The sequence below is a fragment of the Rhinatrema bivittatum genome, chromosome 4, assembly GCF_901001135.1.
Source record: "Rhinatrema bivittatum chromosome 4, aRhiBiv1.1, whole genome shotgun sequence".
NCBI lineage: Eukaryota > Metazoa > Chordata > Amphibia > Gymnophiona > Rhinatrematidae > Rhinatrema > Rhinatrema bivittatum.
This window is the reverse complement of record NC_042618.1, coordinates 224,765,327-224,783,169: the sequence shown is the minus strand read 5'-3', so window position 1 is coordinate 224,783,169 and position 17,843 is coordinate 224,765,327. Positions and strand designations below refer to the sequence as shown.

General features: G+C 41.6%; 1 protein-coding gene across 1 annotated transcript in view; it reads left to right on the top strand.

Annotated features, from left to right (window-relative positions):
- Nucleotides 1-17,843, top strand: part of ATP6V0A4 (ATPase H+ transporting V0 subunit a4) — an 89,917-nt gene that overhangs the window by 56,210 nt on the left and 15,864 nt on the right. Inside the window, exons 15-19 of the mRNA XM_029599767.1 lie at nucleotides 4,295-4,413; nucleotides 5,955-6,171; nucleotides 11,029-11,136; nucleotides 15,250-15,363; nucleotides 15,723-15,840. Coding sequence (XP_029455627.1) covers nucleotides 4,295-4,413; nucleotides 5,955-6,171; nucleotides 11,029-11,136; nucleotides 15,250-15,363; nucleotides 15,723-15,840 — 676 coding nt within the window. The remainder of the gene's footprint in view (nucleotides 1-4,294; nucleotides 4,414-5,954; nucleotides 6,172-11,028; nucleotides 11,137-15,249; nucleotides 15,364-15,722; nucleotides 15,841-17,843) is intronic.

The window sequence follows — 17,843 nt, the reverse complement described above, 5'->3', positions numbered from 1 at the left end:
GATATCTTTGACATCTGAAGGAGAGCAGATGGTTTTAATAGCTCATATGCTACTTTTTTTTTTTTTGGTCCTTTAAAGAGTATCACAACCTAACAAGACTCTAGTTTTCTGTAAGTCTAATATGGTTACTAGAATTTTTCACTATCTTGTATCACTCTGGGGTAAAGTTTGAAAGTTTTAATCAGGATCTTTGCATATCATATAAGGTGCTCGAGGATAGATTGGCTGAATCTGTGTAAGTGAGTTTTCAGTTGTCAGAAAGAACGTTTGCATGTCCATGGTAAGTGCACTTTTATCCACATTAGAGATGTTCCCTGGGGATGTTTCAGGAGCATGTTTGGAAAGTATGTGGAATTGTGGATATACTTTAGTTTAAAAAATGTGCATGCACAGTAGGTGGGTGTCTAACTCATGCACTTAACATGTATGTAGGGGCAGAATTTTAGCTTCATAATGAACCAATATTCAAACACAATATGCAAAGGTTCCTTCTGCTGATAATTGTCATACATGGGAACTTTTGACTTCCAGTCACCCTGAGATTACCATGGATTAGCAGGGGGGGGGGGGGGGGGCAACTGCACAGTGGGACTGGATGCTCACAAATTTGTAGAGGTGTGAATCGTGTGATCGATCATCTTAACGATCGATTTTGGCTGGGGGGGGGGGAGGAAAATCTTATCGTCGGGTTTTTTTGTTTTAAAAAATCGTTAAAAATCGTAAATCGGGGGAGGGCGGGAAAACCGGCACACCAAAAAACCCCTAAAACCCACCCCGAACCTTTAAAAGAAATCCCCCACCCTCCCGAACCCCCCCAAAATGTTTTAAATTACCTGGGGTCCATTGGGGGTTCCCGACGCGATCTCCCTCTCTCTCTCTGGCCACGGCTGCGTTGAGAAATGGCGCCGGTGGCCCTTTGCCCTTATCATGTGACAGGGCAAAGGTAGCGCCGGCGCCATTTTGTTTCCTGCCTTCTGGGGGGTGGGGGGTGACTGTGTAATTGTCACTTTTGTACTGGAAAATGTTTAAATAAAGAGTTTAAAAAACAGAAGATAACTAATTGCTCAGTGAGAACATTGACCTCTGTTATTCACAGATGGTCGTACACAGGACAATTATCAAAACTTTTCCTGCGGGTAAATACTTGTTTACTCACTGGAAAAGTCCTGCTAAAAATTACCCTCTGCTCTGTGTGGATAAAAGTACCGGCACTGGAAAAGAAGCAGAGAAGGTGGGGGGAATGCATGCTGGGTTTCATTTTGAGAGCTCTGCATGGACTGTCTGTGCGTATTTGTTCACCTCCTTCAAAGCAGGTGCATATGTATGCACCAAAATGATGCCCCATTTTCAATGGGAAACCTTGTACAGGGTTTCTCTTTGAAAATGTACTTTTAGACCTGTGGGTACAAAAGACAATTTTGAAAAGGGTTAAGCACTTAAAAATGGCTCCTTGTGACTTGATAAATTTAACTGGTTAAATATGCAAGGCACAAAAGTTTAGCCGGTTAAAAAAAAAAACAGGGACGTGGCTGGAAGTGTTTCCAAGCTGTTTAGTACTAACACCGTAAACCTGTTAACATTTAAATGACTAACCCCAGCTGCGTACATAGCAGGCCTAAATGATAACATTTTCAGCCAAAAACCTAGTCTGTTAGGTTCGAAGAAAATTTGAATAAAGATAACCAGCTAAAGATTATCTTTACCACCCATACTGTATTCTTACAACTAACAGCTAGAGTCTACATGTCTCATTCTTAATCTTTTAGAGGCAAATATATAAAAGAAACTAGAACAGATAACTTATCCATCTAAATTTATCCAGATAAGTTATCCTGGATATTCAGTGGAATAAACATCCCATTGAATATCCCCAATTAAAGTTATCTGGCTATCTTTAGCTGGATAACATTTAAACCTAACTGGCTATCTTTTTAATATCAACAGTTAGGTTTTAAGTTATGTGGCTGGATAACTTTGGCTTTAGCTGGTTATATTCAAAAAGATTATAGCTGGTTAAGTGGTGCTGCAATACAGAAAAAAAAACCCTATTCGGTAAGTCTAGCGACCCAAATGATACCGCTTACCCAGGCTATGGCAATAGGGCCCAACCAGGCCAATCAATCCCCACCAAACCCCATTGTAATAGATTAAAACAATTAAAAAGGAAATAGTCCGGAACCGACCCGTTACCTAGCTTAAGTGGGGGGAAGTTGTAAGTTTTTTATTTTTGTGCTGCAGGCCACTTAGTTGGCTATATTCTTTTAAATATAGCCAACTAAGGCTAAGGTTATTCGACCACATGAGGGCAGCATATCTTCGGGTAATGGAATAACTTATTCGGCTACCTCCAAAAATCAGAGTTTTCTGGATAAATTATTCAGCTAACTCAACCCCGACCAAGGACACACCCACTTAGCTAAATTTTAGCTGCATAATGACCTATGTGGCTAAAAAATAGCTGAATAAGTGCTGGTTATATTAAAATATTGTCATTTAGCTGGATAACTTGCGAGTTAGGATAAATGGCTTTGAATATTGACCTCTAAGTGCACTGTTTTTCATCCGAAAAGGTTAGATGTGAGAGCACTTCATCTTGTCGAAGCTCTGGAATCCATCCTTATCTTTCAAACGTTCTCACGGTGGATTGTCTTGACTTGAGCACCCGGATGCACCGGGGCGCCACTGTATCAGAAAGTGAAAGCCAAGTCACAGAGGTCAGAATCTGACATTGAGGATGGCTTTCAAAGTATTCAAATACTCTCCTTTGGAATAAAACAAACCTGAAAGGAAATGGCTGGGTGTTTTTAACTGTTGATGTGGTTGTTGAAGGACAATACTGCTTTAGTTCTCCTTGTGGTGCTTATGAAATGTTGTAAGATTAAGCCAATGTTAGAAACTGGGTAGGGTTTTGTGGGGGAAGGGGGCAGGGTTTACCCCCCCCCCCCTTTTTTTTTTGGTGACCCACAGTTGATGGAGAAAACTAACCATAGACATGTAAACCCTGGGCTGATATCCTCCCATAGGACTTCAAGGGCCCACTTTAAATTCCAAGGGCTTAGCTCTTTTAGCCTCCCATACGTTCCTTAAGACCCTCTCTTTTCTAGGATTTCCTGTTGGGGGCGGGTGGGAGGTAAGAGAATAATCTCCAAGGCTTTGACTGTTGTCTTAATAGTCTGCAAGGCTTATGGGGGTAATCACACTGGGTGAGGAATGTGGTTCCAACATAACTTTACTAATAGTTGATTTTAAAGTGAAATGAATAACAATTTACAAGTCCTTGTTCAATACAGTCCATTACATACTTCAGTTCCAATACTTCCGTGACTCTTTACTGATGGTTGATTCTGATCTTCTGTTTCCATATCCTTTCCTAATTGTAGGGGTGTTTTGGAGCTTCCTCCCAGAATTGGTGGAATAGGGCACTTAAACTAGAAGACATTTGTTAGTCCCATTTGTCCAGATGTCATGACTGTACTTCTTATCCAATCTCCTCCAGAATGTCCTGTGATATTTCAGTGGACAACACCAGATAAGATACCACGATTCTCCTTTCCTCATATTTCTCTCCTCCTCTCAGGAATGAATGTGAATCTATTCTTTCGGTTGACCTTGGATCTCTCTAAGGGACTTATTTACTAAAGGTTTTCTACCATTCTATGGCTATGGGGGAAAAAAAAACAAAGTAAATAGGGGCCTAAGTGAGAAATTCCTTAAAAAAAAACGAAAAAAACAAACAAACCCCAAAGCCTACTTTCCATATAATGGTGCCTAAATTTCCTTGGCCTGGCGCATTTAGTTGGTTGATGAAAAATAAAACCCAGACTTCAGTAAACATCAAAAGATGAAGGAAGGTCTTCCAACATAAAGTCCAAAGGAAAGGAAAATAATAAAGAAGTTACCCTGTCATCCTTCTAGCCCTTATCTTGATCTTTAAGATCCAAGGGTTCTCCTTTCTAAAACAAAATGAAATTAGCAGGAATTCCCGTTTGCTTCCTCAAAGGCCAACTAAAAAATCCACACTACAAAATGGTGTGTCTGGTTTTTATAAAGCCAGGACATTCCCATTCTAGCAACCCACATGAGGGAATTGTTACAAAAATCGGAATATTTCTACTTACACAGATGGGATGTTGCTTCCAGTAAAGACCCACTAGGTGTCTCTACAGACATTTTTCCCCAAAACAAAAAAATATTCAGGACTTCTAAGTATATGTCTGTCTTTGCTCCACCCATCCCAGAAAACTTAAGCCTTCTTAGAGAAACTCACTTTTTTTTTCATCCATGTTTTACAAAGATCTGGAACATTGCTATAAACAAGCTGACCTTCTTAAACTCCTACAAAATGAAGATGTCCGTTGTTATGGGGATTTCGCAGATGGTCTTTGGAGTGCTTCTCAGTCTTTTCAATCACGTGTAAGTTGAAGTGTTTTGTGGATGTTTGAATGCTGATTGCAGCAGTCAGCAGAGTGCCATGATTCTGAACCGTGCTAGGCGGGCTCTGAGAGACATTTGTTCTTCTGTGGAGCTAGCTGCAAGCCTTTATGTCTCTCCATGTGAAGAAAATGTGACAGGAACTCATGATCCTTGGTTCTGCTGTTTTGGAAATACCCTGTTACTACAGCTGTTATGCTTTATTTTCAAAAGTATAAATGACAATTTACACAGGCCAGAAATAGAGAATAGGATAAATATTAGTGATGGTCCAGAGCAGACTGTGATAGCCTTTCAACTCCAGTTCATTGTTTTACTTCTGACTCTGATCACTAGTGACTAAATTAGATAAAATAGATTTATTTATTTATTTATTTATTTATTTATTTATTTACAGTTCTTATATACCGCACAAAGGGTAGGGGACTATCCGTCTAGGCGGTTTACATGTTAGTACATACACAAACAATATTGTACAGTTACAAAGACAGTTCATAAAATCATATACAAAACATTAAAATTCATAAAATAATCAGATAACTTTTCAGGATCATGTAGTGTAATAAACCTAGTATATATTGTATGCTTGAGTGAAGAGATGAGTTTTTAACAGTTTTTTAAATTCTATGCGGCTAGCTGTCAGGCGGATATGTTCAGGCAAAGCGTTCCACAATAGTGGACCGGCAACAGAAAAAGCTCGTTTGCGGGTCAGTGCTAAACTTACAGATTTTACTGTTGGTACTTCAAGAATACATTTATCAATAGAACGGAGCTGTCTGGAGGGTCTGTAGATTCGTAGTAAGGAGCATAGCCAGATGGAGTTATTATTGTACAGAAAACAACAGGACATGATGGTTAGTCTTTGAAATATAAGGAATGAGCTGATGGCTCTAGTCCTGCTTCCCGTGAAGAGTGTAGATATCCCCATTACAAAAATATTATTGTCGTTTGAACTAATATTCCCATCTTCATTGCTAATCTCAGGGTGAATTTAACCAGGCACCTTACTACTTTGCTTAAAAAAATGTGTATGAAAGGCTGACCCAGAGGCTCAGTGGTAAATGCTGTGCCTTGCCATTTGGAAGACCTGGATTTCATTCCTGGGGATGGCTATTGCTCTCTGGGCTGGCCTGGGCTGGGGCTGCCAAGGAGACAGTGTTCACAGCACCTGGGCAATGGAGTCTCCGTTGTTGTGCAGCTGCAGTACTTGGTGTCCAGGCTTAACGTCCATGTTAGCCAGGTTCTTGAAGGAGCTGCAGTATGTGGCCCTTGGCTGAGGGCTGTTTCAGTGGTGGCTGAACAGAGTTAGGCGGGGATATAAAAAATTGCAACTCCCTCCCCCTATCGGGTAATTGCGAATGAAGTCTCATGGTGCTGTCACCCAATAGAGGTCAGTTCTAATTGAGTTGGAAGTCCAGAGGAGCAGAAAGAAACACCAGGTAATAAAGGAAAAGATGAAATGTATGTGAAATATAACAACACAGTACCAATAATAACTATTCCCTATTCATTTGTCTTTCCAGCTACTTCAAGAATATCGTCAACATAGTCTTGGAGTTCATTCCTCAGATGATCTTTATTATCTGTCTATTTGGATACCTGGTTTTCATGATTATTTTCAAGTGGTGCCAGTTTGATGTCTACATTAGCCAGAGTGCTCCAAGTATCTTAATCCACTTCATCAATATGTTCCTTTTCAATTACAGCGATAAAACAAATGCTCCCCTCTACGAGCATCAGGTAAAGTGACTATCTTATCAGACTTTCATATGTATTGCAGAGTCTGAGTATAAAACACCGGCGGTGCCGGCTGAGAAAAAAAAAGTGTTCTTACAACAAGGATGAATTCCATAGGAAGGAACTTGCAGTGACCCACAAAATGTGCTGACAAGAGTAGAGTATGGTGCAAGGACCTACTGGAAAGCAGTTTGTTTATTTATTTAAAATATTTATATTCCACAAATAACGGTCCATCGTGATAAGCAGATTACAATCAATATTTACAAATATAAATATAAAACACACTAAAATTAACTTAAAATACAACAAAAATTCTACATTAATAATAAATACAACTTAAAATATCTTTATAAAACAATTCCACCTCAAAAAAGTCACTGGCAAGTTTTCATAATCAGGGAGCGTAAAATGCAGTTTGAAACAACTATGCCTTCAACTGTTTTCTAAATATCGTAAATAATTAGGAAACTTGTTCCATAACACTGTTCCTATCACTGAGAATGCCTGCAATAACAGGTCCCTTCTCTGAGAATGGATTGATTACACGTCACCCCTTCTCAGGCATTCCAAGTGATAGGAACAGTGAATCCTGTGAACGTAAAGAGCGAGTTGCACACTAAGGTTCACGCAGATTGGCTATCACTATAGTGCCTTCGAGGAGAGGAAGCTGACTATCAGGACTGTCCTGGGGCTAATTGGTGCCCCATCTGCAATGCCGAGGCTGTAGGGGAGTGGGGTGCCCCCTCCAGTGTTGCGGCCAGGAGGGGCGGCTGCACGGAAAGGACTGCACCAGAACTTGCTTCAGCTGCTGTTATAACAGCAGGGAAGCCCTGGTGTGTCGGAAGAAAACTCGAACACCAGGTCAGGTGGACAGACTGCTGCTCACCTTGGCTGCCCCTTCTGGTAATAGCTTTGCTTACCCTAGGATCCCAGCATTCTTGCACTGAGACTCTCAGCCAGTTTTGATATAACATCCTTCCATCTCTTCCCCCCCCCCCCACATCCCCTGATTAGATGTACTTAAAGCAGCAATACTAACAACTGCTTATTTAATTTTCATGGTATTACATGTGGGGATCACTTTCCCCAATAAACACAAAGTGATGTGGAACAAGGGGGCATGCTCTAAGATTAAAAGGGGTACAGAATCTAAAATAGGGATTTTTCACACAGTGGGGGGCCAATATGAGTACTAACTGTGAGTGGATTTGTGGGACTGAGCTGGTACCACATAAATACTGGCTCATTTAAATATTCAAATACAATGAGCAGCAAGTTTTTGTGTGGTAAAATCCATTTAAAATTGTGGGATTAATTACAAAGAAACTTAACAATACCTCCCCAAAGTGTCATTTTGTAGAAAAATGCAGTTTTGAGAAACCTTTTTCATGCAAAATTTAGCAAATATAATGGGATTACTAGTTGTGTCTCTGTTCACAAGTTAATATTTCAAGACGTTCTTGGGTGAGGGTGCCCTTGTTCTGAAGGTACGAGGAGAAATGTTGATTGAGCATGCAGTTCTGCTGGACGACATCAAACATAGTGCTAAACTGTGGCTTGCATTGTGATTATTGCGATGTTTTAATCTGAAGTTACCAGGGGGCTTTGTGGTGTGGGTTTTCCTTTGTTGAGGGCGCCAGGATTAGTTGAGTGTGGCCTAGGAGTATAAATTCTAGGTCAATTTGGCAGGACTTGCCCCCTTTCTGAATACAGAGTGAGGAAGAGAGGGATCTCCAGGATGTAAGAAGCCTGGAGTAACCAGCCCACAGGCTAGTGGGCCCGGAGATACTCTTAGTAGGGAGGGATCTTGCAGGGTCTTTTCACCTTAAAGAAAGAGGCTCAAGGCTGAAGAGGTGATTCCTCCCCCTAAAAAATGGTGAAGAGCTAGGAATAAGAGGTTATTATAAAAGGAAAAATGCCCCATAAGACCACACAGTGTGAAGGAGACCAGAGAGACCTGCACACTACTGGAAGGGTGGAATCGGAATAACGATGGTGTGACTGTTGAAGGAGAAGTGAGTAGAAGGGGGAATGACTTAAGTTGCCCCCCAAAAGTTAGGGATGTGAGTCCCATGTCCCACATTGGATTCTGGTGTTCAAAAAGGAAGGAGAATCTGAAGAGTGCAAAGCCCCTGTCCTTGGATGAAGAAGGGGAGTTATTACTTTGGGGAAATCCTTGGTGCCTGAGTATTAAGTCAGTTGTGACTTAATACTCGGGTACCAAGGATTTCCTACATTCAGTTTAATGGAATTTGAAAGAATTGTGGTGGAATAGTGGAAAGAATGCCAGAACGTTAAAGGGGAAGGAGGTAGTTGAAATCCTGGGATGCAAATATTACCCTTGTTATTGAATGTTTAGCTTGGCTAAGTATCTCATGATCTCTGAACAAATTCAGTATGCTCTGTATACTCTTTATACTTAATGAACATAGTTGCTGGCTGGACCCTCCTGAACCTGGAGTGTAGTGAATTTTGTGGAATCTCAGGGTGAAGTACTAATGTGCTATAGTGGGACAAGGTTAATGGAAGGGAGAGTTATGGATATAACTCCTTGGCCAGACAAGTAGCATGGACCTAACCCTCTACTTCTAACTGGGTCCAGTTCACCAGCTTCATAACCCTATTTTGCTGAACCCACCAAATAAATTAGAGGCCTCAGTCCGAATGTACCAGTTTCTTTCACAATTTTATATGCCCAGGAAAGGGGTTAAGCATAATTATTCAGCTCATTAACTATTTTGCTTACATTTTGCATTATGCTTTGCAAAAGTTAAATTTCATATGAAAAAATTGGCAAATAGCATGTGCTGTATATTGGAAACAAGACTGCATGCATTATTTGGTGTCTTTTTGTGCACTAATGCTTTCCAAAGGACTATATAGCTTCATACATTGACCTGAAAGATTGGTGAAATTGTGGAACATTTTTCTAGCTACAATGCTAAAACAATTTAGAAGTAAACTGCACAGGTTTTAGAGGAAACAAAATATTGGTAGATATAATGGTCCTTATCATCCTGCTACACCACTCCAGACATGTGGGTTATCTCCACCTACCAGCAGATGGAGATAGATACACCTTTTTCAGTGGCATCATCACCTGATATTTAGGCTGGTGCAGCACCAGCAAAGCCAGTAATCTATCTCCAGGAGATGGTGGACTTAAGCAACAGGACTATTTCGCTCCCAGGGTGATAGTCTTTGCACCTTCTTCCCCTAGTTCAGCTTGCTCCCAGGGAGACAGTTTGCTCTCAGGGAGACAGTTTGTGGCTACTCTCCTGGTTGAGCTAACTCTCAGGGAATCAGCTTGCAGGCTGCTCCTTTGGTTGAGTTTCCTCCCAGGGAGAGAAAGGGGTGTCCTCTGTCTCCATCTGCTGGTAAATGGAGATAACTCACTAGACTTGACTGGTGTAGCAGTCCAAATTTCTCCCTATAGCTATTTGCTAGGGAAAAATGCTAACACTGTGATTTATTTTTAACTTATTACCATATTTGGGTCAGAAAGAAATACAGTATGTTTGATTGCTGTAGAACTGAGTGTAAATATGCAGCACTTTTTCATCTTCCTATGGATTAGCACACATGCAGAATGGTTAGGCTCCCAAATTGCTGGACTGGTTTGACCACTGTTCTTGTTTCACCCTAAACCAAGTACATAAAAACTTGCAATAAATGGATATGTCTATAGATTGTCTATTGTTTGAAGTCTGGATTTTTGGAAAAGGGGTTTTTTTGTATGGAGGGATCAGATGGAGGAGGGGTTTAAAGGTTGAATCAGGTGAAAAGGGATTGACTATGGATGGTGAGAGAGGGGAATGAGAGAATATTGATTGGGGGTTGCAAGAGAGAGGAATAGTTGGGAGGATGGGAAAGAAAGGGTGGAGGGCCAGAGGTGAGGTTCGGAAGTGAGAGAGACTGGATGGAAGATAAGATTGAGGAGGGAATGGGAGATAGGGTGAGAGGGAGGGAATGAAAGAGGATTAGTTGAGGGTTATAACAAGGGCTTGGTGGTGAGAGGATCAGATGTGTGGGTGCAAAAAGAGCTGGACAGGGTGAAAAAGAGGGGATGGGCTGAGGAGATGAGAGGAGCCTGGAGATAGAAGAGAGGATCTGCTGGAGGGGAGAAGGTTAAGACAGATGATCCTCTGGAGAAGGTGGAGGCTGAGAGAGGGGATCAGCTGAAGTGTGGGGAGCGTAAGAGTGAAGTGGTTTTTGGAGGGGGAGTGCATCCCTGCTAATTTGTTTTGGCTGTTCTCTGGGGACGTGTGAATTTTCAAGTGCCTAAAATGAGGTCATATTGGTTAAAAGTTTGGGAAGCCCTGATCTGAATGCACCCCTGGGAGTGCCTCTTCTTATACTGGCCTAAAGTATAAGGCTGGAAAAACCTCCAGATCAGTGATGGCGAACTCCAGTCCTCGAGTGCCACAGACAGGCCAGGGTTTCAGGATATCCACAATGAATATGCATGAGATAGATTTGCATACAATGGAGGCAGTGCATGCAAATCTTTCTCATGCATATTCATTGTGGATATCCTGAAACCCTGGCCTGTCTGTGGCACTCGAGGACTGGAGTTTGCCATCACTGCTCTAGATGCTTTCAGCCTTGGGGAGGAGACAGCTTTCAGATGGAGTAGTCTACCTCAGGAAATACATATTTAGCCAGATAAAGCGCTCTGAAAATTGGCCTTAAAACCGTATTAGCTCAAACATAAGAAAAAGAGATCAACAAATAAACCTAAAAGAGGTAGGGGAATATGGCCAAGAAACCACAAATTGATGTTTTGAACATCTTGATTAGTGCTGTGTCCCTTTGAGAATGGAGCCTAATTCCTGCAATTGCTTTTGTTTGTTTTAGAAAGAAGTTCAGAGTTTTTTGGTGATATTTGCACTAATCTCTGTGCCCTGGATGCTGCTGATCAAGCCCTTTGTCCTCCGAGCCCAGCACAATAAAGCTCAGCGGATGGTGAGGACCTGCTTCTGCCCATTTGCGTTTGCTAGCCTTAGAGCATGGGGCTGTTGTCAATAAATAGAAGGGATGAAGGGATGGGCAGTCCGATGACGCTTTGTGACGGGCTGTGAGCTTTATATAGCTAAGAGGGCAACTTTCAGAGCTTATTTCCACGGATGAAAAGCGTTTTACCCATGAAAATGGACCAGTTAAAAATTGCCCAGCCTATCTTTTGGGGAAAATTATGGTTGCATCTTTTCCTGCAGATAGATAGGCTGGGCATTCTTGGGAGTGGGGTTGCGGCAGGCCAAGCAAGTACATGCACACTTTTGAGGTTTCGAATGCACGCATAAAAAGTGCCCGCGTTAAAAGCAGCTGCAACGTTAAGCAGGTACTTTCATCCAATCAGTTCTCAAAAGAAAAAGATTTTCCCTGTGAAAACTGGTTCAAAATCCATGAATAAAAGGAATCTGCGGACTTTGCAATTAGATGCCCGCTCTGAAAGCTGCCATTTAAAAGTGTAGGATGGTTAGTATAGGGCACCATGTAAGGACTGTTTCAAGACCATATATTTTGTTTTTGAAGGAGAAATACATTTTTTTTGTGCCAATGGGTGCTTGACAATAGTAACATAACTGTATCCATATTACTTTAATTTTCAATGCTTGAAGTCAGTTTGATATATGTTATAAATCTTTATTCATTTTTCCAAAGATATTATAGAAAAAACCTCCTTAAAAATCTTCTAAATTTCAAATAGACCAAAGGAATACCAATATAAAAAATTCCCAACCCTTACTTACCAACCATTCATACTTCCATTCACACATATCTTAGCTAAAAACATTTTTCAAATCTTTTCTTGTGTATTGAGATTTCTTATCTTCATTATTTTTTACAATCACACCCTTCTTTTCTTCAAAGTAGCTTCTCAAGAGCAGAAATGAATTCTTCTTATGCTGTAAAATTTTTCATCACTACCAACGATCACAATCTCTTCTTATGTGAATTCTTACAATGTTATTATACTCTCTTCATCCTCCCAACATGTTTCGCCTTTTCACAGGCTTCTTCAGGAGAGCATAACTAAATATTCACCGCTGCTCATATATCTTCAATACATTCTTTTCAAGTATTCCCATGTATATTTTCCTGTGCGTCCAAGAACCATTAGACGCACATGTACAGATACATTCCTCGACTTCCGGTTCTCATTACATCATAACCAGCTCCTGCAGGGTAACCACACTTGCGGTATATATCACATATTTCTTCCTCTCGTTTTACCACGCCAATTTCAAGAAAAACGCTCCCACAACTCCGTTTGAAACCGTTTGAAAAATATGGCGGTAGGACACCGGAGTTGTGGGAGCGTCTTTTCTTGAAATTGGCATGGTAAAACGAGAGGAAGAAATATGTGATATACCGCAAGTGTGGTTACCCTGCGGGAGCTGGTTATGATGTAATGAGAACCGGGAGTTTGATGTCCGTTGGTCAGCAGTCAAACCATTGTCAGTTGGCTAACTGAGCCATATGGGATTTTCCGCTCAGGCCGTGGCTCAGCTGAGTGAAGAGCCACGTTTTCAGTGGAATGCCACGTGCTTATAGATAGTTCTCAAGGAGAGGCCGAGAAAGTCGCACAGATCTGGTGCTGTAGCAGTGAAGGCTCTGGATCTAGTTTTTTCAGTCAGATGGGCCTGAGGGGGTAGGGTCACCAGGTGGCGTTTTAGGATTTTGGATGGGGGAGATTTTCCCTCACCTTCTCTGTCAGATACATAGAGCCGACTGTGCCTTTCTTTGCATTAAAATAGAGGGATAGGATAGGAGAGGTATAAAGAGCCAGTGCAGTCAGTTTAATGCGGGGGCAGAGAGGTTCTTTCGCATTTTCCCCTGCTGGTGATGGCTTCTGGTGGCAAATAAGTGCTACTGTTGGGTAGTTTCTCTTTGAAAATTACCTTGAATCTAGGTGGGCTCCTGAAAATTGCCCCCCTACATGTACATCATATCCCCAGCCTTGCTATTTAAAAGAACAATCTTCTCTGCTTCTTTGTGACTGCTTTGCCTTCTGCTGCTTTCCACCAGTTTGTGACCTGGAGATAGCAGAAAATAGAAAATTATGTTTCAAGCTAAATCCCATTTGCTAATTTTAGTGTTAGCCAAGAGCTAGGGAACCTGCACTGGACTGGCAGGTTTAGTATTCTGCTAACTGCTTAATTCTCTCTCTCTCTCTCTCTTGTATCCTTGTCACAAGTCAGTGAAGATTCATGGGAATCTGACAGGGGCTGCCTAGGGTCTATATATCTCTATATCTATCTATCTATCTATCTATCTATCTATCTATCTATCTTTCTATCTCTATCTATCTGTGTGTGTGTGTTTGTCAAGAAATGGCCTATTTGAGTCTTGAAATATATTAGTACTTACCTGTATCATTCCTAATTCAATCCAGGTTTCATCTCCCTAAGTTCCATGATAGATCTGTATTACCAGTTCCACATATCTTTACTAGTCTAATTATTGTGTTTTATTCTTTTACTTAGAATTGTACTATTTTGTTTGCTGACTTATTGTACTTACATAGCCTTATCAATAAAGTATTCTTAAATTTAAAAAAATCCCAACTGACTTAAATTACTAATACTAGTATCATATCTACAGCGCCGTACAGATGCACATAAGAGATTGTCCCTGCTCCATGGAACTTACAGTCTAGTCAAGAAATGCTTCAGGAAATGTATTTATTATAGAAAACACAGAAGTCCACGCTGAGTGGGGAGCTAAGTGGGAAGTTACCTGGGTAAAGTTAACTGGGATACTCAATGGGACTCACTCAGGTGAGTTTCTTGCTGAATATATCTGGCAAAAGGCACCCAGCTAAATGTACTCGGGTAACTTTAAGACTGTGTTTTGTTTGACAAGACTTATCAAGGTAGCCCTCAATATCAGCACTACCTGACTAAACTTAAATCCCATTCTGGTGTACCCCCCTGCCTTTCCTCTTTTTTTACCTAGCTAAATTTTACCTGGGTGAAAAGTTATCTGGGTAACATTTTGCCGGTTTGTGGGGAAGGAAATTTGAATCCCAGAGTTTGTCCAGATAACTTTTCAACTGCGACCTCGTAATTAAAATCAACGAGGCTGGGGTCTGCTCAGTGGCAGTGTTACCCACCGCCATGTGGCAGGACCTGGGTTCGAATCCTGGTTCTGGTCTCTGCCTGGGTCTGAGGACTCTGTGGATTGTTCACAGATCCTGAGGAGGAGGATGTCTTGGTCATTGTGCAGTGGTGACACCTAGTGGCTGGATTTAGTGCCCATAATTGCAGGGTTCCAGAAGGCGTCCTGGTGCATGGCCCCTAGCTAAAGACCATGGCTGCAATAACTGGTCTAAAGTAAGATGGGAGAGCATATAAAACAGGGAAAACATCCATGGATAATTTGCGATTGAAGGCTCATGGCGCCCAGCCTTTTTTTCTGATGGAACTGGAGGTCCAAACGAACAGGAAGAAGCTGCTGGGAGAGCCAGAGTTTAAAGTTTAGAGGAGCTTTTTTTTTTTTTTTTAAGGCGAGAGCTAAATATGGCCAGAGCAGCACCAACCCATGAAGTCTGTTCCAGGCATACATTGCAGCAAAGCGGAATGCCTGAAGTCAGGAGTTGGCGATAGAGAAGGGAGCAGTGCGATCAATGAACTAAATTGATGAGGACTGGTGTAGGGGAAGATAGGAGAGGTAATGAGGAGCTACAGAGTGAATATATTTGTAGGTGAGCCAGAGAAGCATGAACTATATGGAGAACTGATTGGGGAGCCAATGTAGTGACTTGAGAAGAGAGGCTACATGGCTGTGATAACACTAGAGGATGATGAGTTCTGAAGCTGAATTTCAAATAGATTGTAGTTGGTGGAGGAGGGGAGATGGTTTAGTGGAAGAATTTTGAGGAGCAGTAGTTTAAGTGGGAAGTGATCGGAGAATGGCTAACACGTGCCTGTGCATTATTGCTTTAAAAAGTTTGCACCTTATCATTCCTTATTTCTTATGGTGCACTTAGCTGGTGACCAGTTAAATCTATCATAAGCAAAAACAGTAAACTGGAATAAAGCAAAACTGTTTTGTCTTTTTCTTTTTGAAAAGCTGCAATCACCTCCTAACCCAGGAGTTCAGTCTGATGACACGGAGGTGGAAGTTGTTCAACCAAACCACTCTCACGCTTCAGGCCACGGAGGCCATGGAGGCCACGATGAAGAGGTGCGTGAAAGAGTGATGGCAGGTGCAAAGGGAGGGCCCCCCAAAAATGTTCTCGTTTCTTCAGAAAAGGCGGTTATGGTCCTGGTTTTACCCCCATCGCATGCATGAACTTGTAATTCTGAGTTCTCTGAGAAAAGCAGGGCTACAGGTCCACGTCTGCAACATTATAAAACCAGGACTGAATGAGCTTATTCTGAACATATGGCACCAGCAGGGTAGGCGACTTAACTGGATAGCACATTACAACAGCTGAATTTCACTTTGATGAACCTAGGAGAAGCTTACTTCAAGCTGTGTTCTATTAATCTGGTCAGTGAAAAAACTCTTGTCATCTTTTATTATTGTTATTATTATTACAGTTCAATTTCGGAGACCTATTTGTTCATCAGTGCATCCACACCATTGAGTACTGCTTGGGCTGTATCTCCAACACAGCCTCCTACCTGCGGCTCTGGGCCCTCAGTCTGGCACATGCACGTGAGTTTTCATTCACCCCCAGAATGGATGCTAGGCTGTATATCTGTAATAAGCAGCATATGTGTGCGCAGTATATCCATTGTTAGATGCACTCTGTATGCACAGCAATCAATCAAAAGCCTACACACAGCATGTGATACTCTTCTTTCCATCAGAGGGTCTCATATGCAAGTGATATAAGAGAAGAAATAAAGAGGGAGAGAGATCCTACAGGCAGTCCCACACTATGGCTGGCAGCTGGGATACCTCCTTAGCAGTTTGAGTCGGAATAACCGGGTAGACTGAAAGGGTCAATTGTTCTTTCTGCCATCGTCTACTTTATTTTGTTACTATGTTAAACAGGACTAAAGTGCTTCCATGTTCCGGCTTTTTAAGCACCAAAATATAGACATTTTATACTTTCCAAGCTTGTCTAGTAATCTATGAATAAAACAATAAACCTCCTACCGCCATCACCCTTTGCATCATAAAGTGATTTCTTGTTGTTCTATCAGAGGTAGATATTCAAAAATCAAAGTTAGCCGGATATAGTTATCCAGCTAACTTAGATGGGATAAATCACTCCTTAGTCAGATAAATATTACCCAGTTAAGTTTAGACCTGCTTTTGCATAGGTCTAACTCAGCCGGATGGTTTAACCAGTGAAGGCTCAATATCGCTACTTAGCCAGATAACTTATCCAGTTAAGTAGCACCAACGTGTTATGCCCATTGCTGCCCCCCCCCCCCCTCCCAAGTTAGCCGGCTAAGAATTTAGCTGATTAAGTGACTTAAACAGATAAGTGGTGGCCGCTGAATATACAGTGGCTGCTACTTATCCAGTTAAGTCCAACTTAACTGGCTAAGTGCCATTTCAATATCAGCCTCTCCATGTTTTATATATTGAATAGAGTTCAAAAGAGCACATATGAATTACTTTAATATGATAGAGCATTATATAAATAGATTTTAGGAATTATTATTTTTTAAGTAAATTATAAATTCTAGGGTACCTGCATGTATTACTTAATATGAGTTTAGAGCAAAAATCAACTATAATATAGCACTTTGTGCTAAACCATGTTCATAGTAAAATGTATTCCATTGTTAAGGTTCAGCCTCCCCACTTGTAGAAATAGACACTAAACACTGACAGTCTTGGAAAGAGGAAGCAACCTTTATGTAGTGTATTCGGGCCTGTTGTGACCTCAGGAGTAGCCCAGGAACACAACGAGACTTAACTAGTCCAGATCTGATGCAAATATTTATTTACAGTGCTTCACTCTTACCGAAACAAAATAGTGGCTCACCTAGTGCGTCAGGCACAATTGTTAGGTAAACATATTCTGTACAGCAGGTCCTACCAGCTCCCTGGGGGCCGCCTCTAGCTTTCTAGGCCTAGAATCTCTTGTGGCGTTCTGCCTTAAGGAGGACTGCATTAGAAATCTGACCTGGACTCCTTAAGACAGAGTGAGGAAATTGTCAGCACACTCTGTTACATACCCTTCCCCTTAGCTCTGCCTTGTCAAATCGAGCGTCCAGATGTGCCCGGAGCTCACCCCAGCTCTATCTCAAGTGCCTCCCGCTTCCAGCTGTATTTTCCCTAACACTCATGAGTTGTTTCCATGAGGTTACAAAATTGGGTTAATACATGGCTTGAATTGCGGCAGTCATCAAGTGGATGTGGGAAGTTGAATGCTTCTGTTAGTCCCCATGGCAATATCTCCCTTTTCTTACAGTTAATGTGTCCTTGACATAGTATGTCCTGGCAAATGAGCATTTTGCTACAGCCAGAATCTTCCAAGGCCTAGATAGAGTTTTCTTCCAGTTCCACCTGGATTATAAAGTCCTTATGTCATACACGCAGGACACCCACAAAACTGCAGCTTTGGAGTTTTGACAACTTGTGATCCCAAGCGTGTTCCCACATGTCATTAACATTCTGGGGCTCTGTCCCCATTCTTTGCTCCTTCTCCCGTTGTTCCGCTAATTTGCACTCACACACCTTTGCATGACCTGTCTTTT